Source organism: Telopea speciosissima, chromosome 10, assembly GCF_018873765.1.
Source record: "Telopea speciosissima isolate NSW1024214 ecotype Mountain lineage chromosome 10, Tspe_v1, whole genome shotgun sequence".
Lineage (NCBI taxonomy): Eukaryota > Viridiplantae > Streptophyta > Magnoliopsida > Proteales > Proteaceae > Telopea > Telopea speciosissima.
Genome location: NC_057925.1, coordinates 28335768 through 28357748, shown reverse-complemented (window position 1 = coordinate 28357748; position 21981 = coordinate 28335768). Strand labels below are relative to the sequence as shown.

Sequence of the window (21981 nt, the reverse complement as noted above, 5' to 3'; positions counted from 1 at the left end):
AAATCCGTACCATTTGTTTTTCGTTATTTACCATTTTAATTGACCATTGTTTTTTTTTTACTGTTTAAAACTCATACCATATGTTTCCATTTTTTTACCGTTCCTATATTTGCTAACTACGACGGGGACATATTCGGCCCGGTCAACTGGTTTCAAATAGAAACTCTTACGTTAGATTCCATGTCGATGTACAGTTTACTAAATTTATGTTAGAAAATAGCACAATTCGTTGGCTTCCAAACACACCCTTACAGAAAATCCAAAACCTCTATATCCCCGGCACGGTTCATGCAATGTGTGACAGAGTGAGATCTACAGGTAAAGGTATAGGGACGATGGCACTCGATTGAAAGATCAGATCCGGGTGGGTGAACGAAATTGCGACGCGTGTATGATTGTACACTAGTGGCGACGTTTCGGATTCACGGTCTTATTGGGGACGCAAGGGAAATTAATGCCTTTCTGCCTGCCCTTTTCATTATTTCCCATATAAATATCTCTGAATCATTTCTTTTTAGCTTCTCTTAGCGAGAGAGAGAGAGAAAAGAGGACTCTGATGCTGAGAAGACGAGAAGTCTTCTTCTTAATCCTTCCGTGACAGGGAAGGAGAATAGAAGAAGAAACAGAGGAAGAAGCAGCGCAGGCAGAACCTAAAAAATCTCTCGATTGAGAGACAGAACAGAAACATAAAGAAAGTTCTTCTCCTCCTTGACGCCCCATATGGAATCTCCTCCCCTAACGAACGACAACTCCAACAATCAGAACGAGGAGGTCTCTGGAGCTCCTCAGGTGGATCTCTTTTTGAAGGAGGCTCTTCAGAACCCTCGTCATCGTCTTACTGGTGAGTTGCCCTCTTTTTCTTCTCGAGTTTGTTGAATTTTGTCCATTTTTTTGGGGGGGTTGGGTTGAGAGGAGAGTTTTTTCTCTCGAGAACATATTTCCATTCCCTGCTTATGGGCAATGGTTTATGGGTGATGGGTTTAATTTGATATGATGTTTTGGTGTGCATTTAATTTGATACTCCCCTTGGGCGTGGGGAGTATGTTTAACTTGGATTTGTTTACTTGCTTCAAACTATGGCTCAATTCAGACAGTACCAATGGTTCTTGATCTATTTCTTTAATAGGGTTTTATGTGATTCGTTTATTGATTCTGTTTCTTTTTAGGGTTACGGGTCTATGGGTCCTATTCTTTTTCGTTGTTTTTATTTAGATTGGATCTGAACTTGTTTGCACTTCATGCCTTTACTATTGCCTTTAAATTTTCTTGTTTTGATCTGCCATTTAGGATCTCTAGGGTCTTAGTTGTTGCCACTCAATTCACTATAGATCTACAGTGAATTTAAGCTGCTTTATCATTTATTGTTAACTTAGATATGGAGTTCTGCGGTTTTTTTATTTATTTTGGTATGCGATGCTCGAGGACAGTCAAATTGACACGTATTACATTATTATATATTAGAACTGAATCTTAATGGAATTCAAGAGACATGTATTTCCACTGACTCCAGGTTTGTAACTTGAAGTCATTCCTCAGCCACAGGTGGGCATTAAGAAAATTTCTCAGTCTTTGTTTGAATTGTAAACAATATCTATATTTTCTTTGCCTTTATAGCTGTTCTGCTGGAAGGCTAATTCCTTAGATGCATCGTCCATCTTTATTGAACTTAGTTCGCTCCTTGAAGCTTATTGTTATATCTTGAGTGTGGAGAAAATATATTAAGCTGTTGTTCTTTCAATAAACTATTTTATCTCAACATGTGATGCTTATAATCTGGGAGGGCGTTCTGGATGTGATTGTTAGAATTTAGTGTTTTATTACCAGCTGACCTTTACAACTTATTGTCTTCTTGGTTAACCAAACGACCTTAGTGGAGTAGCAGCTCAGAGCAGAGGCCATTGCTACACATTAATTCTTACAAGGCCAATATTGACATAGTTGAAGGCCATTCCATTTCTAGCTTTCCATTGATAGTATGAAGCACACTGAAGTAGGTGAGCTGGTGAAGTTCATTCAAAATCAAGGGTAGATTAAATCTGAAAATCCTAAAGTTGATTGAATGAAATCAACCTGGGTGAGGCATTTAATAGCTGGAGGATATGAGTTGGAGCAGTTGACTGAAAGGGCTGGACAATATCCAAATCCGTCCCTTTGTTATGAAGAACTGTTTGAATCAGCATATCTAACTCCCTCCCTGTTTTATGGAGGACTGCTTAAATCTCAAGAGCTTTCTTGAATGGAAAGCCTTAAAATATTTTTTTTCTCTCTTCCAGGGCAGAGGATATTTCAGATCCAGATCCTAGCCTATGGAAGTTGAGGTGCCATTGTGGGCTGATGCTTAAGAAAAAACATTTGGAATGAAAAATATATTTACTATACATACATTCAAACCATAGTCTCACACTGAGCAATTTATGGAATTGGGATTAATCATGTTAATCAGCATTATGGAAGGAGAGCAATGGATGATAAGCACCAACAGTTGATGGTGAATCAATTACATCTGTTACTGTGGCATCTAAAATGAATTTAAAAGTGTCGATATGCTGCAATGAATGTGATAGCGATCCTGGGGTTTGAAAACCCTATTCAGAATCATTATGGGTCCACACGAGCAATGGACTAATCAAATCAATGGTCTAGTGGCTAAACAGTGAAACAGTAAATAAATGGAAGTTTATAATAGAATGGCCGGACTGTAAATAAAGATAATCTTAAAGGATAAGTTGGTAGTTAAAAAAGGTATTGAGATATGAAGGGAATTAGGATTTATTGTAAGGGAACAAACATGGACAAAGTTAAAATTAAGGATAAAGGGGAATAAGGGTAAAGGGAAGGGTATTAATGTATCTCTAGAATAGGAGGCAGTCCTACTAGAGGCCAGGTTAGCAATGGTTCTGAATTAGTTAGCCGATTGGGCCAAAGTGGGCTGATTTAACTCAAACCTAGGGTTAGGTAAGGGGAATAAGTGAATTTGATGTATGAAAATGATAGGCAGGACTAAAGGAAGCTAATGGTATAGGTTTTAAATAGGTTTAAACAAAAATTTAAAATTCTGAAATTCTAGGGTTAGGGTTTCGGGTTTTGGGTTTTAGAAGTAGGCATTGGTCCCTATGCGTTGTAGCACTTTGAAAGGACCCATCCTGTGGGGATAGAGCTTTGGATTGGTACTAGGAGGAAGTCGCTTAAGAGAAATGCTAATTATCACCAAATCACCTGGTTGGAATTCCACATACCGACGATGACGATCAATTGCTGCCTTGTACCCATCATTGTTAATAACGATGCGTCGACGAATGTCTACATGTACCTCGATGATGTGCCTCAAAAACTCATCACCTTCCATACTAACACAAACATGAGGAGAGGAATCAAGTCCACAGGACGTTTAGGTTGCAAACCCAAAACAATCTCAAATGGGTTACGTCCAGTGGTGCGATTAACAGAGCTGTCGTACGCAAACTCTGGAATATCAAGGATAGAAGGCCAGTCTCTCTCATGATCACGAACAAGGCATCTGAGGAGATTAGCTAAGCTATGGTTAACCAGCTCAATCTAACCATCAGTTTGAGGATGAAAGGCTGTAGAGAACTTCAGTTTTGTATTTGTCTTCATCCACAGGGTCTTTCAGAAATAACTAGTGAATTTCACATCATGATCAGAACCAATAGACTCTAGTAACCCATGAATATGCACCACCTCTTTGAAGAAGAGTTTAGCTATATGGCTTGCATCAAATGTCTTTTGGCAGGGAATAAAATGGACCATCTATGAAAACCTGTTCACCACTACAAATATAGAATCATGGCGCTCCCATGTAGATGGTAAACCTAGGACAAAGTCCATACTGATATGCAACCAGGGTGCATATGGCACTAGTAGAGGCGTATATAGGCCTGCGTTATGTTTATCGCCCTTAGCAAGTTGACAAGCACGGCAACGTTGTATCACCTGCTGTACATCGCGTTGTAGATGTGGCCAGTGGTATAAATCAGCAACTGCAACATAGTCTTGTTGACCCCAAAATGTCCTCCCATACCGCCGTCTTGTAGTTTCCTAATGAGGTGTTGTCGAAAGAAAGTGTTGGGAATACATAAACGTGTCCTTAAGAAGAAGTATTAATCATGTAAGGAGTACTTCGCATCAGTTTTACCTTGCTATAACGTAGCATGAATAGGTGAAAAATCAGAATTAGATAGGTACTCATAATATGTTCAAGGCTGGCACTGTAAGTAGTGGAGGTGGACATGGTGAGTACTTTACGACTTAGTGCATCAGCGGCCTGGTTCTCTTTGCCTGCTTTGTACTGCAGAGCGAAGTGGAGTGGAGATAAGCAATCCATTTAGTACGCCTGTTGCTTATGGATCACTGTGAGTGTAAATACTTGAGGGCTTCATGATCATAGTAGAGAATAAATTCCTTGCCTACAAGGTAGTATCTCCAATGCTTCAGGATCTGGATCATTGAATATAGTTCCAGGTCTCAGGTAGAATTACACCGCTTGGCTTCATTTAGTTTCTCACAGTAGAAGGCAATGGAGTGACTTGATTGCATAAGAACTCCAATTCCAACATGAGATGCATCTGTAGCCACCTCAAATATAATATCAAAGTTGGGTAGCCGTAGAAATGGTGCTTCGGTCATCTTATGCTTGATTAATGCAAAAGCTAGTCCAATGGAATTTGCCTTTGCCTTCATGCATTCAGTATTAGGTGCCATGATGCTACTGAAATTCTGAATGAAACACCGATAGAATGACGCTAGCCCGAGGAAACTCCTGACCTCTGTTAAGATTTATGGTGCTGGCCAATCAACTATGCTTTGTACCTTTGCCTGATCAGCTTCAACCATAATAGTACTTGAGTAGCTCATTGATGTTAGGAATGTAATCTTCAAGGCATGGAACTTTCTCATCAAAGAACTCTGGTGGCATCACAAACTCTATGTGCTCAACTTTGAAATCAGCAATCATGTCCATAGGGTCTTCTACAACTGTGCCTTCGACCTGCTCTGCTTCAAACTCTAACTCTTTAAGTTCTTCTTTGTCGCTCGTAGTCCCTTCAATGGTTTCTTCAACCACCTTGTCATTTGTAGTACCAAATTCCATATCGTCCATTGTCTCAACTTTACTTGCTTCAAATTCTTCAATGTAAGCCTCGACATTCGAAACATCAAGAATTGAGTCTTCAATGACGATATAAATTGCAGGAACTTCAGCATTAACCTCATAGATGTTATTGTTATCATCTAGGGTCTCTTCACACTCTTTTTCTTCAAGGGCAGCATTAACAACCCCTTCATTTCCAAACTGTGGTTCACACACCATCTCCGAAATGGATTCAATGGCTGTGATCACTGAATCTGCCATCTCTTGTTTCTCTTCGATCTTCAAAACTTTAACGACTTCCACGATAGCATCTGTTGGTCATCTACCAATCTAGAACTACATTAGCTTTCTCTACTTTGATTCTATCAAAGCATACCTCTTCAATAGAATCTTCCACATGTTGACCTTTCGTCTTTGAAGCTTTAAGCATTGTCTCTTCTTTTTCATCACAATTCACAGTGATCACTTGAGCTTTGTCTTCAACTTGTGCTCTCTCGATTTCCTTTGGCAATGTAAATTTGTATTCAGCCGTTAACTTAACATTGTTGATGTCAGATTTCCAACACTCTTCAACTTCCAAACTGAATCTCATTGATGGGGGCTTCAAGTTGTCTCCAGATTTGAAGTTCTTTTGGTGGTGATGTCGTAAACCCATCGACGCTTGACAGATCCTTTCCAGTAGGTAATAGTTGGGTGGAAGATGAGAAATGGAAACATAACAACACTCAATAGGATAAATAGTTAAGGATTTGTGGGATTTTTGAATACACGAGTGAGTACATTTGCAGATAGCAATTGGTAAGTCAATGGAGCCTTCAGCATTAGAGTCGGATTGAGTGTTAGGAGGAGCATCAACTATAGTAGATGGCACATTTGGAACAATAGGAGGAGACGTAGTAGGCTGGACAGTGGGAGCTGGCACGGTAGGAGTGGTGGTAGGTACTCGTAACGGATGTTGGTGACGGTAACGACAGTGATAGGCCTAAACCGGGTGAGGTGAGGCCAGTGGAATGGTTACTGGTAAGGGAGGACATAGAAGATCTCATTTTGCATTGTGGGCGGTGGACTAGAAAAATAAGGAGTATTTAAAAAAAAGATGACATAAGCACTAACAAACTATTTATTAGAAATTCGATCAAAACATTTATATCCTTTCTTAGTACGAGAGTAATCAAGAAAAATACATTTAATGGACCTAGGAGATAGTTTATCTATGATAGGTTGATGAATGTGAGAACAAAACACACAACCAAAAAACATGGTGGAGAATTAAATAATGAACTATCTGGGTAAAGGATAGAAAAAGGGGACATTATTTATTAAAAAAAGAGGACGAAATGATTAATAAGATAACAGGTTGTAAGGACAGCATCACACCAAAACCGTTTGCTGACATTCATATGGAGCATAATGGACCGGGCAACTTCCAGTAAGTACCGATTTTTGCATTCACCGATGCCATTTTGTTGTGGAGTAAACGAGCAACTAGTTTGGTGAATAATGCCATGAGAGGCAAAAAATCAGAAATCTCAGTTTGAGTGTATTCAAGCGCATTATCAGACCGAAATTTTTTTATGGAGGTGTCAAATTGAGTTTTTATTTCTTGATAATTTTTTAAATGCAGTAAGAAATTGAGTTTGGTCCTTTAACAAATAAACCCAAGTGGAATGGAAATAATCATCCACAAAAGAAAATCCTAACCTATTACGAACTCGACATGGAAACTAAATATCAGAATGGACCAAGGAGAACAATGAAGAACTTCTAGGTGCAATACGGGCAGGAAAGGAGGCACAATGATGTTTGCGCAGTTCACAAGCTTCACATTCAAGATTAAGGTAGACTTGCAGTTAGGAACCATTAACTGGAGTTTAAATAGAGATGGGTGACCAAGACGTAGATGCCACTACATGGTAGATGGTGTGGCAGTAGATGTGGCAGCATTAGGAGGACTTGTGCCATCCTGGTAATACAGCCCATCGCGCTTAAGCCCTCCACCAATCATCTTCCTTGTCTGAAGGTCCTGAAAAACACAATAAGAAGGATAGAAGTTTACAGAACACTGAAGTGACTTGGTTAGTTGACTAACAAATAAGAGACTACGAGGTAATTTCGGAACATGAAGAACATGAGGGAAGGTTAGGGAAGCTATTGGAGAAACAGTTCCATGACCAACTACTTGAGTAGAGGACCCATCTACAAGGTTAACATTGTAAGAATTGGAAGATGTGTGATCATTAGAGATGGAAGAAAATAAATTGGACTTACCAGCGATATGACACGAAGCACCTGAATCGATAAGCCACGAAGCACCTGAATCGATAAGCCATGAAGTAGAGGAAGGATAAAAAACAGAGTTACCTTTATATGTTAAGGTGGCAGTAGAAGAGGAGGCAAAGGTAGCTTCAAGTTGTTGTAGGCGTTTGACTAGCTGATTGTCGTCATCACGAGATACAAAGGATGAAGTACTCTAATTTGTTTCACATCATCAGTAAGTTTCTCAGGAATAGTGTCAGTAATGGCAGCATTGACGACATTAGCTAGTTCATTTGCCCACTCTGGTTTTACATGCTTGGCCCAACGGGTGTCCGCTATATGATTAGATTTGCCACAATATGAACACTGGTGGGAAGACTTATCAATAGGTTGAAACCATGTATTTCGTCCACCAGTGCCACGGCCACGGCCTCTGGATTGGCAACTACCACGTCCTCGCCCATGATTAGCAATGATGGCTGAGTTTTCCTTGGAAGAAGTATCAGCTTTGGATGGAGTAGCCAGACGATTAATACACGAGAAAACTTCATTGAGAAGAACTTTCTCTCCTGTGAGCAACTGACCCTTCACAGATTGGTAGTCAAGATGTAGTCTGCCCATAAACTTTGCAACATGGAACTTAGCTCGTTGCTGTTTTAATTGATCCAGATTGGTAGTTAGGGTCTGATGTAACTGAAGTTCTTCAACTATGCCCTTGTAACTGGAGAAATATTCATTCAAGGTTTTATCTCCCTGTTGGAAATTAAAAAATTTCTCATAGAGATCATACATGCGGGAGATATTCGTTTGTTTAGAAAAATTTCACGTAGGTCATTCTAGACATCTTTAGCAAGCGAGTGAAACATCACATTTGGTGCAATAGAAGGTTCAACACTATTCCATAACCAGATCTTGATAGTAGAATTTCCACGCATACACTCATCATGAGTTGTGATTGAGGTAGGATCACGATCAAGAGGATCATTAGTGATGTATTTTAGTTTGCCCTTGGCATGTATGTAAGCTTGCACTGCTTGGGCCCACAATAGATAATTTGAAACTCCAGAGAGTTTAATAGTAGTTATTTGAATTTGGACATTGTCCATTGGTGGGTTGGGATCAGCCATCAAACCAGATTAGGATAACAACAACAGCAATCGATGCTTAGGTAGAATCAGATTAGGGTGAAAATAACCCAAAACAGTGGCAGTGTAATCAGTATCAGCAAAGTTAGGCTGTAAAAAGCCTGAAACAGTAGCAATGTTATCGGCAGAACCAATACTCAGGCAGTAGTAGATTAGGGTTTGAAGAATACCCTAAAAAAGGCAGTGGTAATAACCAGACCAGCAGAGGCACACTTGGCAGTGTTGAATTAGGGTGTATGAGGCGAAAATAGTGAATAAAAACACTACCGGCAGTGGGGAATAAGACTGCCGAGTGTTGTTTTGGGAGAATAAAATCCAAAGAAACACACCAGAGAAGTTGGATCGATTGGAGATGAAAGCCTCACCAAATTTTCCCCAAAAACAGAGTGACTAGCAGTCTGTGATAATTATCTGCTGATTGAATCATGAATCTGACAGGAAATCGCAGGGATATGTTCAAAAAATACCGCAGCTTGAGAAGAAAAACTCTAATCGATCTTGCATGCAGGTATGTAGAATACCCTAGTTTTCTATTGAAAACTTCATCTAGGGTTTAAGTTGCAGTACCACTTCCGCATCTGTCGTATTCGGGAGAGCTTGCTTCGTGGCGGAGCATTTAGCAATGCCATCCTGGTGAGGGCTGGCTGTCTGGGAACAGGTGTTGGCAAGGCCTGCTGGGCTTGCTTCTCATGAGATTGGGTGAGGGAATTGGAAAGGGGCTCATAAACCGGGCGGGCGGGCTTTTGGGCACACGGAAAAGGGGAAGTCGATGGAGGGTGCTTCTCAGCGTCAGTTGGGGGTGGGGTCGCTATAGTGGCTAGGGTGAGTCTTCCTACACGGCTTGACGCCCGGCTCTAGACAAAGGGGGTTTGCAGCATAGGGTGCTGCAACCCTTTACGAAAAACTAATTAAGAAACTTCAAAACAAAACCATAGGAGAACAACCACTTAAATGTTGTGCTCTGATACCATGTAATAGTATAAGCAAAGAGAAAACCAAAACCGAGAGAGAGGAGAAGAGAAGAGATGGAGAAGAGAGAAGGGGACTGGAGACAGAAGAGAGCGAACTGTCCTGCCCCCTCTCACAACCCTTTATTTATATAAGTCAGAGTACAACTTAAGACTCCTAATCTAACCAGGAGTCGCTCCTAATCCTACTAGGAATTACAAGAAATAGAAAATACTTGCAATCAAAATAGAGCTAGGACTAGGACTAACCAACTCGGGCTAGGACTAATAATTATTACAATATTATGAGACACCTAAGAGCTAGGTATCTCGATTAGTGCTAGGAGTACTCTAATCGAGATACACTAGGACTAGGAGCTCGATAGACACATCTTCAACAATTTGATCAGTCAAACTTCTTAAAGAACAAGAACATTTCTCTAAATCGAGAGTAGTTTAATTACTTATTGATAAGATCCTATTTTCTAAGAACAGTATAAACCAAATTTATGTTTTTATTGTTTCAAACTTCTAATAACTTTCTTCTTTAGTTGTCTTCTAGTCAAGGTTCTAAAACTCGGGTTTCGACTAGGTTTCGACCAGCCAAAAATAGAGTTCATCTCGGTTTCGGCCATATCTCGGTTGAAACCTGGAACTTACTCTAGGCTAATTCGAACTTTGGTTTCGAAGCCCAGAAGTTGTTTTTTTTGCCATGATTCTAGTTGTGCTGCCTATTTTTTATATTTTAAATTCAATCCATACATTAGTTTCACATAGAGAACACTAAAAATAATACTTGTGGTTTTGATCCAAGTATGATACTGTATATTGTTCTTGGACATGGTATTGAATAAGGTTTGACCGAAACATAATACCTTCAATATAAATCAGATTTAAGTAATCTTGGATTTGTTATAAAGCTTTGTTTTGATAGCTTTCCAATAAGTACAAGCAAGGAATTAAGTATCGGTCTGTATCGCATCGTATCGGCCGATACATCTCGGTATTGCTCAGTGTCGATATGATACAGATCGATACGTCTCTATTTTTTTTAAAAATAAACTGTCTCGACTGTATTGATATGTATTGATCGATACATATCGATATGATACAATACGATATGGTTGATACGTATTGATACAGCAGAGACAAGTTTTTCAAACTTTTTTTTTTTTTTTTCGTATCGGTACATATCGACACTTAAAAGCCCGTGTGCCATTTTTTGTGTTTCCAGCAAGAACACGAACCAGAGGAGGAAAAAAAGGAGTAGTTCAGCCAAGGAAAAACCCCTAAAATCCCACTTGTTTGGTTATTGATTATTCACAATTCTTAGTGTATATGTATGATATATGATATAAATTGCTTGTTTATATTATTTTATGTGTCCAAAAGTGTATTTTCTTGTGTATTTTGATCATTTTCATGTGTTTCTTCGATACGATGTGATATGGTACGTCTCTTAAAATTGCCCTATTGATATGATACCCGATATCGGTACTTTAAACCTTGAGTACAAGATTGCTTAAATCTGGTTTATATTGAAGGTGTTATGTACCGGTCAAACTTAATTTGGTGTGCTTGAATTCTGTCAAAATTGCTTTGAATGAATATATATTTTTTGACATCAAAACAAATGAATATTTTACTGCACTTTTGGTTTTAGCAATGTTTTACCATATTAAGATTTATAAAATTTTTAGATTTGAGAAAAACCCCAGCATTAACAAGTTGAAATTTGCACCTGCTGTTGAAAATAGATTTTGTTCTTGAATTGGGGGGTTGACTTTTTGTCCTTTTGGAATTTTATTTTTTAACTATTTTTATTGGATTAAAAAAGGGGGTATTTGGTCATTTATAAACAATATCTTAAGTAAATAAAATACAAATACAAAAACATTTACTTAAATGATGTTAGGCATAAATTAGTATCTGTCCTGGTTATTGGCATACTTAAGTATCCATACTGGTTTCGAGCCAGGTTTCCCCAAGTTTCGATGTGCATAAGTGTCGAAACTTGCGAAATTACTAACATCTCGGTTGAAACCATCGAATTTCGATCGAAACCCTGGATTTTTTAAAATCACTCTTCAATTCGTCTCGAAAACATGCGAAACCGAGTTAACTCAATGGTTTTGACAGGTTTCGTTTGAGTTCTTCTTCCATGATTCTAGTTCTATGTTGATTTTTTATGACTTTATGTGGTTTAATAATGATTTTTTATTACTTGATGTGACTTAATTTTGATTTTTGATGTCTTGATGTTGCTTAATATTACTTTTTCATTACTTAATGTTGCTTAAGATTGATTTTTCATGACTTGATATGGCTTAATGTTGCACCCCTCCACCACCTTAGGTTGCCTTGACAATTATGTTGGAGATCTAGTTATTCCTGTCAATAGTCCATTTCAATCGGATATGAATAGTGTTCAATCCCCCTTGCTTTTGATAGGAGCCACTAACACTTGATAGGCTCTCAAGTGGCATTTTCCGCAATCATCAACGTTCAGCTTGATGTCTTTCACCAGCCTCTGTCTTGGGGTGGGGGTTGAAGGAATCAAATATGTCTATTTGTCATGGGTAGGATCTATATTGTTCCTACCCTGAATCTGATAATAGATTAGACTGGAGGTGGCCTTGTGTTCGTCCCATGTGCTGCAAATCCTGTCTAGCAAGCAAGACATAACTATGCCAGAGTTTTTGCTTTGTGATTTCATGGCATCACTTGCAAGCCCCAGAGCTATAAAATACACTTTAGATGTGTCTTCTGTTTATGATAGTCATGTTACTATGCTATTCTCAAGAGCTCCAATTCTCTTGACATCATGTCACGCAAAAACTATTATCCAAGTCCCTTTATCCACAGTTTTTACGATTAAATGTCCACTAGAAGCTGATGTTTTCTACGAGATCCAAATAGCACCTGGAAGTTGCAATGCAACAAGCCATCCAATCTTTCAAAAGTATGGTACACTTTCAGTTGGGTTTACAAAAATTGTAAAATTTCCTTTAATGTTGTTATGAAGTTTGAGTGGTCATTCTTCTACAAATGTGAGACTTAGTTTTCAAGTTTAACAACACCAAGTTCAGGGAGGCTTTTTATTTATCAAATGCTAGTGGAGCTTTTAATTCATTAAAGGCTAGTGGAAAAATCTTCAAAATGTTTAGAACCAATTTGGGAGTTGCACCAATCCAGGACAAGCTTCGTGAGAGCCACTTGAGGTGGTTTGTTCATGTCCAAAGGAGACCCATGGATGCACCAGTAAGGAATAGTGACCAGATTCGATTTGAAGGAGCTAAAAGAGGAAGGGGCAGGCCTAAGATGACTATTAGAGAAGTGGTAAGAAAGGATATGCATATGGTAGGGCTTGATCCTAGTATGACCGCGGATAGAGTTTTTTGGAGGACAAGGACCCATGTAGCCAACCCCTCGTGGAGGGATGTTCATGGGATTCTGCTTTGACTACTGCTTAGACTTTTTCCTTTAGGTTTTTTTGTTTTATTGCTTTTATTTCTATTACTGTCATGGCCTCTTCGGATCCATGTTGCCAACCCCATTTAGTTGGGATAAAGTTATGGTTGTTGTTGGAAAAATCTTCAAAATGTTTATTGCCCTGGGCAGATTTTGATAGTTGTTAAGAGTTGGGCTGTATAATTGCCAAAAGTTGGTGATGCTTGATCAAATTGACTCTTCTAATTTTCAAGTCCCAGAAATTCAGTAAGAGATTCTAGCAATCACTTTTACTATTTTGAGAATGTTTTCCAATTTTGTGAACCTGTAAACAAAAACGCTGATCCAGAATCAATCATAAAAAGAATGGTTGTAAAAATATTGTATTTGTCTACTAGTAGACAGTGTAAGTTCCAATCATCCTGGTCTTTTGACCCTATTAATGTTTTAATGCAGGTAAGATATATTAATTAGGTTGGCACAAATGGTAAAATGGTATTTTGAATTTATAAGACCAGTGTCTTTATATATATCCTCTTTAATATTCCATCTATGTTTCTAAATGTTAGTTCTGCGAATGGAGTTGGACATCCAGAAGTTTATGGAAAATCCTGATCAACATCAGTTTGAGTTCCAACATTTCCCAACTTCGTACCTAAGGCTAGCAGCGCACCGTGTTGCCCAACACTATGGCCTGCAGTCAATGGTGGTGGACAATGTTGTGGATGGGTTAGGAACAAGAATAGTGGTCAGGAAAACATCTGAAAGCAGATATCCTACTGTCTGTCTCTCCGAAGTTCCTCCAAAACAGTCAGAAAATGATAAACCTGAACAGGTTAAGATTGCCATCAGGCCAAGGCCATATAAAGCATCCCAAAATGATGCGAGTGAACTAGGAGCAAAGAGCAATCCTGCAAGAACTGTGGAAGAGAGGAAAGAGGAGTATGACAGGGCACGGGCCCGTATTTTCAGTAGCTCTAGCGGTTCCGACTCAGAAGGTCCATCTTCTGCAACAAGTGAGGGAAGAAGTTTGTGTTTGACTAAGGATGAAAGTGAAGGTTCCCGGAGTGTCGTGGATGAACTGGAAAAAATCCCAAGCACTCGGGATGGTAGTTCTAGAGTTGCCATCTTCAGAGATAGGGAGAAAGATCGTTCCGATCCTGATTATGACCGAAGCTATGAGAGGTATGCCTCTTTCCCTATATTGTGATAAAAAGAGCTATTGTAAATGGACAAAACTAATTCATTGCATAAGTTGTTTCAGGTATGTTAGGGGCCTCACACCTAATCAGGGCTTTGGCTTGGGACATTTCAACATTCAGGGCTTTCAGCCTTCATTTGTGCAATATGATTCAGGTTTTCCCCAGTTGCCTCAGACTCAAACATCCTTCAGCTACAGGCCTTCTTCAAGTCCAGTTATGAGCACTTTTTGTGCCATGGGATTGAATCCGACTTCTAGTGATGCTGTCTATATGCAGGGATCAAGTCCTGCAATGATGTATGTACAGTCTTATGAGCAATTTAGGCATGCTTTCTTTCAGGTAGGTTACATTTCCTTAATATTAATGTCTCTTACAGTAACATAAAAAAGAAATTGTGTTGTGGCAACTTAGGTCATCATTTATTTGTTTGACTTGGGAGGTTTTATGGTTAGAATAGATTGTCAGACGTCTAACCTGCTAACCAACTGGCCTTCTGATCTTTTGGCACTTGTACTTCATGATTTCTCCCAAAATTTGAGATGGATCTTGTGGTTATAATCATCCAATTTTTTTGACTTTTGTCGAACTAGGTTTTTGTATTGAACTAATTAAGGTGGCCTCCCTGCTTCTGCTGGTGTGGACTTCCAAGAATCCTCAAAAGTTGAAACATACATGATTGGATGATTTTAATAATTTGATCTACTAAATATTCCTGTTCTTTTTTTGTCTTATATTCCCAGATAATGAGACAACAGATTTTACACCAACCAGTCGTGGTTTAGTAAATCATCATATTGGAAAATCTCACAGTGGGAGTTGTTTGTTGATTTGTCTTTTTGTTTTCGTGTTTTGAGAGGTTGTGGTTTAGTAAATGATTTGTCTTTGGTAGTCTGGTACATTCAGAAAACTAAATTTCTCTGGGATCTTTCCCCTCCCCCAAAATCCTGTTTAAGGATTCTGAATGTGCATTTTCTAGATCTATTTGCAGCATGATTTGCATCCTTTACAAAGAATAGAAAAAGAAGAATTTTGCCAGGATTATTTTTGTGCCCCAGATGGATTTGATGTTTAATAGAGTTATTGCTTCATTTATTACATTTGTTATCTAGATGTATCATTAGAAACTATGTAGTCTTCAACTTGTGTCTCATCTCTGATGATTTTGTACTTCTAAACATTTGTTGCAGGCTCCTTTCTATCAGCAACCCCTGAGCTTTGATTATTCACAAAACCATTAGAAGACTGGCAGAAGTGATTTTCCTTTTTAGGTCGTGTTATGAGTAGGGACATTGTTGAAGAAGTTTTCTGATATACATCATTATTCCTATATCAGCTCGTCTGTTTTGTTTTGTTCTTCCCCCCCCCCCCCCCCCTTTTTCAGATTACAGTCTAGCACTATTCATGTGACCATGCATTCTTATTTGGGTACTTAACATATTGTTGTTGGTAGTAAAAACCCAAATTCCTGACTTTTATCTGCGGATGTGGTTTATTATAGGGCGTTGCTTACATGCATATGTGCATCTGTTGATATTTATGTTTTTGCAGTAGCAACTAAAGAGAAAAGGTTCTCTGAGCTGCTGGAGCAAAGTACACTAGCATCTGTGTTTATCTCCATCATCTTAACATCGAAGGACCTTTCTGTGTTGATATCCATCTTCTTAACATCGAAGGACCGTGCTGCCCTTTCCATATATGATACAATTTCTTCCACCTCAAACCTTCTTCAAAAACTAAATTACTAACGAAATAAGAATATCGTTCTGTACAGTTCTGTGAGTATCGATAAGGGTATCAACTCTTGCCTTCACAGCCCATTTATGTGCAATTGAAATTTCTTGCCTAGGCTTCTCAACAGTACATACAGTTAAAGGTTTCAGCAGTTGAGCAGCATCTCTTGACGATCTTGTCAAATTATTGCATATACTTGATCTTTGGCTCTTTGCAGCCCTTGGTATATTTCTTCTACTTCTGATTATTGAGGATATAGGCTGCCACTACAATCTTTGCCTCCTTTACTGGCGTAGTAATTAGTCGGGTAGAGGGAGTGTTACTCTTTTATTTCTGTGAATTAGGGGGCTCCTTTACGTTGCAATAATAAACGATTAGCAGAAAAGAAGCTGGACAGTGAACAAAAATATTATAGCAGAATTGCGACGGATATAAGCAAAAGAAGCAAGTTAGGCTGCGGCAATAGTCATATGTATCATGTAAGGGGTTTAAATCCTTGAGGGTTTTGAATCACGTTGTAAAGAAGGCTATGGATGGAACCATATATTTATCATGTCAATAAATATAATCCTAATTTTTTTGTGTGTGTTACAAGAACCCAGGTTTCTTCCATTTCAAGTTTGCTAGGAAGTTTGCACCATTGGTTTATTGTTTCCATAGTCTTTGATCATAAGCAGGATGTCTCTTGGATTTTATTATGCATCTATGCTCCCCCTAAGGCTTCGTCGAGAAATATGATGTTGCAACATGGAAATTCCTGCTATGCTTCAAGATTCAATTACTGCGGTGTGACTATAGCGACTGATTCCCTTTTGTCTCAAGCGGCTGATGGAATCAAAGGCATTCCAATCAATTATTCCCAAACCTATATATCACTAGCCTTGCAAATTTTTTGAAAACCTATTTAGCCGTTTTTATTTTTTCCCCTGGGGAATCTTTAGAATTACCACTGCTTAGCTTTCAAGTCGCCTCTAACCATCAAATGAAATGTGAATAACCCGTCCTCCTCTCTTTGAAACAAGGGGCACTCCTGGTTTTGCCGGTGTGTCAAACAATTTTGTTTTGTCTTCTCCATATTACCATATCTAGAGTCAATAATTTGATATGAAGAACTACTGAACTCAATTACTTATGTACATATTTTCTTGTCTTTCCAATACTATACCTTTTCTTTTCTTATCGAAAAGAAAAAAAAACTCAAGCAATGAACTCCTATCCCCTGAAGAAAAATGCGGAGGTCTGGTTTCTTCTAGCTGTGACTACGCTTTCCAACCTCTTTGAACTTCCGTCCCAGGACCTTTCTTCACTTGGTCCAACAAACAAAAACCCCCTAAGTTGATTAGAGAACACCTTGATAAGGGGTTGGCATCCTGGGAATGGTGGAACTTTTACCCAAATGTTGTTGTCTCTGTTCTCCCCAACATTGACTGACCACAACCCTCTTCTTATACTTTCTAACCCAAACCCTTCCACTTTTAAAGAGGTTTTTCATTTTCATTTTCTAGCTGCATGGTTTTCTCATTGCAATTTGGTGGATTTTCTTAGTGATAAATGTTTGCATTTATCTGTTTCAAACCTTCCTCGAAAGTTAACTGGTTTAACATGGTTGATATTTGGTTATATTTTTGAACTTAAAGAGCTCTTGGTTCCTCATCTTCGTTTAGCTCTCTTAGCTGAACCTTCTGATGCTAATTTGGATCTTATCGCCTCCCTAGAGTCTCACATTGATAACTTACTTCCTATGGAGGAAATGTTCTGGAAACAGAAATCCAGAGACAATTTTGTGGAACCTGGTGGTCGAAATACCAAGTATTTCCATGCCCTGACCAGAGGCAGACATTGCTCTAATCAAATTGTCTCCGTTCGAATTGCTGATAATATGGTAGTTACCTCCCCTCTCGAGATTGCGGTGTTTTTCTCTAAATATTTTTCTCAGTTATTCTCCCGTTCTAATCCCTTTAAAGCTCCTAGGCCTGATGGTTTCCAGGCATTATTCTTTGAAAAGTGTTGGGATTTACTATCTACTGACCTCTTCAGTCTTCTCTCTGATTTCTTCTCCTTTAGCACTCTCCCTCCTTCCCTAAATCATACTTTACTTACTCTCATACCCAAACAGAATGGAGCTAACAGCGTGGAATAATTTTGATCGACCAGTCTTTTCAACGTATCCTATAAAATTTTATCTAAAATTATTGCTAGTAGGCTACATCCTCTCCTTCCCTTTATCTCCCCCCTTTAAGAGACTTTTGTTCTTGGGCGTCAAATTTCGGATAATGCTCAAAATTTCAATCACATGAAATACAAAAAGGGTAAATCTGGTCTTGTTGCCATGAAAATTAATATGTCAAAAAAGGCCTATGATCGCACCAAATGGAGTTTTATTAATATCATTCTGAAGCGTCTGGGCTTTAGCTCCCTCTAGTGTGATCTGATATCCAATCAGATCTCCACCAGTACTTATTCCAGTAAAGTCAATGGATTAGCTTTTCCTCTTTTTTTTCTACCTCTAGAGGTCTTCACCAAGGTTACCCTCTATCTTCCTACATCTTCCTTATTGTTATGGAAGCTTTATCTCGTATGTTAGGAGTTGCCCAGGATGAAGGTCTTATTAGAGGCATCAAACTTTCTCGCTCTGTGCTTCCAATTTCTCATTTATTTTTTGCGGATGATTGCTTATTTTTTGCAAAGCAAATGCTAATGAATTCTCTCTATTAATTCCTTACTTGATGATCTATTTGAAGAAATGTCTGGCCAGGTTGTCGATATTGACAAAAGTTCTATCCACTTCAGTGCCAATTGCATAGAAGCAACCAGATGTCATCTTTCTAATCTTATTGGATTTAAGGAACTCCCGCATGAAGCAAAATATTTGGGCACACGACTCTTTCATTTTCGCAATAATGTTGCTACCTTTCATGACATTGTTGTAACAATGGAACAAAAATTGGCATGATGGAAGATGAATCTATTATCCCAAGTTTGGCCGGAGGACCCTTGTCAAATCTATTCTGTCCGTCTTCAATACCTACTTACCATATGTCCATCTTCAAAATCCCTAAATTGACCTGTCTTAAATTGGACTCTCTTCAAAGATATTTTTGGTGGGGTCATTTTAGATCTAAAAGGAAGATACATACTATTTGTTGGGAAAAGATTTGCCAAACAAATCAAATGGTGGTTTGGGAATCCAAACATGTAAAATCCATAATCTTGCTTTGCTTATGAAATTGTGCCGGAGGATCACTCACAATCCTGAGGAATTATGGGTCCAAACTCTGAAATCCAAGTACTTTCGTAATTGCTACTTCCTTGATGCCCCTGTCCCAAAGAAATGTTCCCCTTTCTGGAGACATATTAAATTTGAGACCCCTTTTTAAACAATAAATTTGCTGGTGTATTAGGGATGGTACCAAAGTCAGAATTTGGTCTCCTTGGATCCCGCATCTTCAATCTTTCTATGTTGCTCCATCCTTGACTCCCAATCCTTCGTTCACCTTTGTCTTTGAATTGAGAGATTCTTCTGGGAGCTGGAATGTTCCTCTCCTCTCTTCCCTTTTCCCACCTAACACTGGGAATAGCATTCTTAAAGTGAAACTTTCTTGTTCCCTCTCTCAAGATTCTATCTTTTACCCTTCTTCTAAAACTGGAATTTCACAACTAAAATGTTGGCTACCAATTTGGCAAAAGAAACTCCCTCTTCCCTATCCAATCATTCCTCTTCCCTCCCCTCCTTTTGGAAATTCATTTGGAAATTAAATATTCATCGTAGGTTCAAATTATTTATGTGGAAATGTTGTCAGAATGGATTATCTACTAAAAGATATGTTTTAAAATTGATATCCCTTGACACTACTTGCCTTCTCTTCACTTCTGCGGAGAAATCCTTTTGACACTTGTTTTTTAAATGCTCTTTTGCTAGGATTATCTGGTTTGGCTATTCTGTTGGACTTAAGGACCTTTGATTTGTCATCCTATTCTTGGTCATCTTTTTTATCTCATTTTTCTCAATTTTTTCTAAAAAATGAGTCCTCTTATTTTGGGTCAATTCTTTCCTTTGGTTTATATTTATTTGGTTAGAACGGAATCAGGTTTACCATTAACAAGATAAACCAGACCCCTATTGAGTGCTTTCTAATATCAAGATTTGGGAAGCTACCTTCCAATCATTCTCACTTCCTCCTACTGGATCTCCAGACAACAACTTGTATTCTCTGCATAATGATCCCGACCTTTCTTTAACCCCCACACTTCTCCTTTTAACTGCTCTGAATCCTCCTCAAGGAAGTAACCTACTTTTGATGGATGGACGTTTCAAACTTGATACTAAAGAAGGTGGTTGGACATCCATTCTCTATGTCAATTTAGATATTTTTGTGATTGCATTTGATTATGGATTTGTAGAAATGCAAATGAAGCAGGCAATTGAACAAGGCATCCGATCAACGAAGGAAAAAGACATCAAGCACTTGACCATATGGACAAACTCGACAAACTAGGTTTTTTTGGCTCCAAAAAGATCACTTCCACTGCTGGCCATGGAGGCTCTTTCATCTGCTATATGACATTGTCTCTTACTTTACTTATTTTGACTCTATTGCAATTCAGAAAGTGAACAGGGATTTAGTCCAGCTTGCACATACTCTAGCTAATAGAGTTCGTATAGCCAAGATTGTAAATAGTACTAATGGCTCTTACTCAGACTTTTGTATGTCGCTTTAATTTTTAATGCATTTTATATTCACAAAAAAAAAATCGTCATTCAAATTGGTATTGGTCTTTGCTGATACTGATCTAATATGGGCTTTGATCAGTTTGTATTGGTTTGGATAGGACGGATTTACCTCAAATTTTCATAAAAATCAAAATTTTAACAGTTTCTCAGTTCATAGCGCCGCATTAATATAGGATTGGCTAGGAATTGGTATCAGCCTCAGCCGATTCCAATATGGATGGGCCAATTTGACCAATCATACACAATTTTCTCAAACTTTGGTCTCATAAAATAAAAGATGAGGCTATGATGAGTAGAGCCCTCCATCTTAAGACACTCCCCACATCAGTTATTTGGCTACTTATTTGGATTCTAAAATATGTGGTCATAGTGTCCTCAATAGTCTCTCTCTCCTTACTCCCTTCCTAGCAAAAAAAAAAAATATCAATAGGGCAACATGTTTTCTTTAGCTATGTATGGAATTGACAAAATAAAATACATGAGAGAGTAAATATGCCTGATGGTGAGCAAAATTTTGTTTTTGTGCTTTTTTAGAATAAACTAAGTAAAAAAAAAAACCCCACATTTCCTGGTCATTAGAGAGTTTTCTCTACTTTTTTGAATGGACCCATGTAGCCAAACCCATTTAGTTGGGATAAGGCTTAGTTGTTGTTGTTGTTGTTGTATCTCTTGGTAATTGGAGAATCAGATGCAAAAAACAACAACAAATTACAACTCAACCTTATCCCAACTAAATGGGGTCGGCTACATGGATTCTTGCCCTCCAATCGGCTCTATTCGAGATCATATTTGAAATAAGTCTTGTGTTATGGCCTAGCATATTTTGATCCGAACCCTAACTGAATCCGAATGTAGATCCGAATCCCGAAGTCGTGGCATCGTGTGCATTATGCAGTATTGGTTTATGTTCGAACAAGTAGAAGATGAAGAAGGAATCACGGTAGTAAACCGCCGCTCGTCTATAAAACGACAAATACCTCCCCCGTGCGATTGTGGGATCCACACACGGATGTACAACTCGTGGTAAGAGATCCTAATCGCGTATTAGGTATTTTTGGTATTATAACTATGTCCGTGTGGGTTCGCTTATGAAACACATCGATTTTTGGATGTTCCGACATGTAGAAAATAAAAAACTGAAATCTCAGGTTGATGTACTAGTTGATTGTTGCATCGACCAGAGAATTGTACCACTGTGGATTTTCACTGGCGCGGGATGATGAGCACATTTATGTGTGAAATCTTAGGGCATAAAGCATACATTTTACCACATTGGACAGAGTTACTCGGTGCTTTCTTGTGCTTTTCAAGTTTTAGGTGAATTCTTGTGAAAATGGAGGAAATGATGCTAAGGAAATATTTTTAAGTTATTTAAAAGTGTTAATGGCTTAGATGCATAGCCCATCGAGTT

The 21981-nt window shown here is 38.5% G+C and overlaps 1 protein-coding gene across 2 annotated transcripts; it reads left to right on the top strand.

Annotated features, from left to right (window-relative positions):
- The first annotated feature begins 524 nt into the window (after window positions 1-524).
- On the top strand, window positions 525-15443 carry LOC122643025 (cAMP-regulated phosphoprotein 21-like). 2 transcript variants are annotated; one of them, XM_043836650.1, is made up of 4 exons: window positions 525-841; window positions 13475-14090; window positions 14170-14446; window positions 15295-15443. In XM_043836650.1, the coding sequence occupies exons 1-4, from the start codon at window positions 721-723 to the stop codon at window positions 15343-15345; spliced, it is 1065 nt and encodes a 354-aa protein (XP_043692585.1). In that variant the 5' UTR covers window positions 525-720; the 3' UTR covers window positions 15346-15443. The 2 variants fall into 2 exon arrangements, with proteins under 2 accessions (XP_043692585.1, XP_043692584.1); XM_043836649.1 differs by having other exon boundaries at window positions 14161-14446.
- The last annotated feature ends 6538 nt before the right edge of the window (window positions 15444-21981 follow it).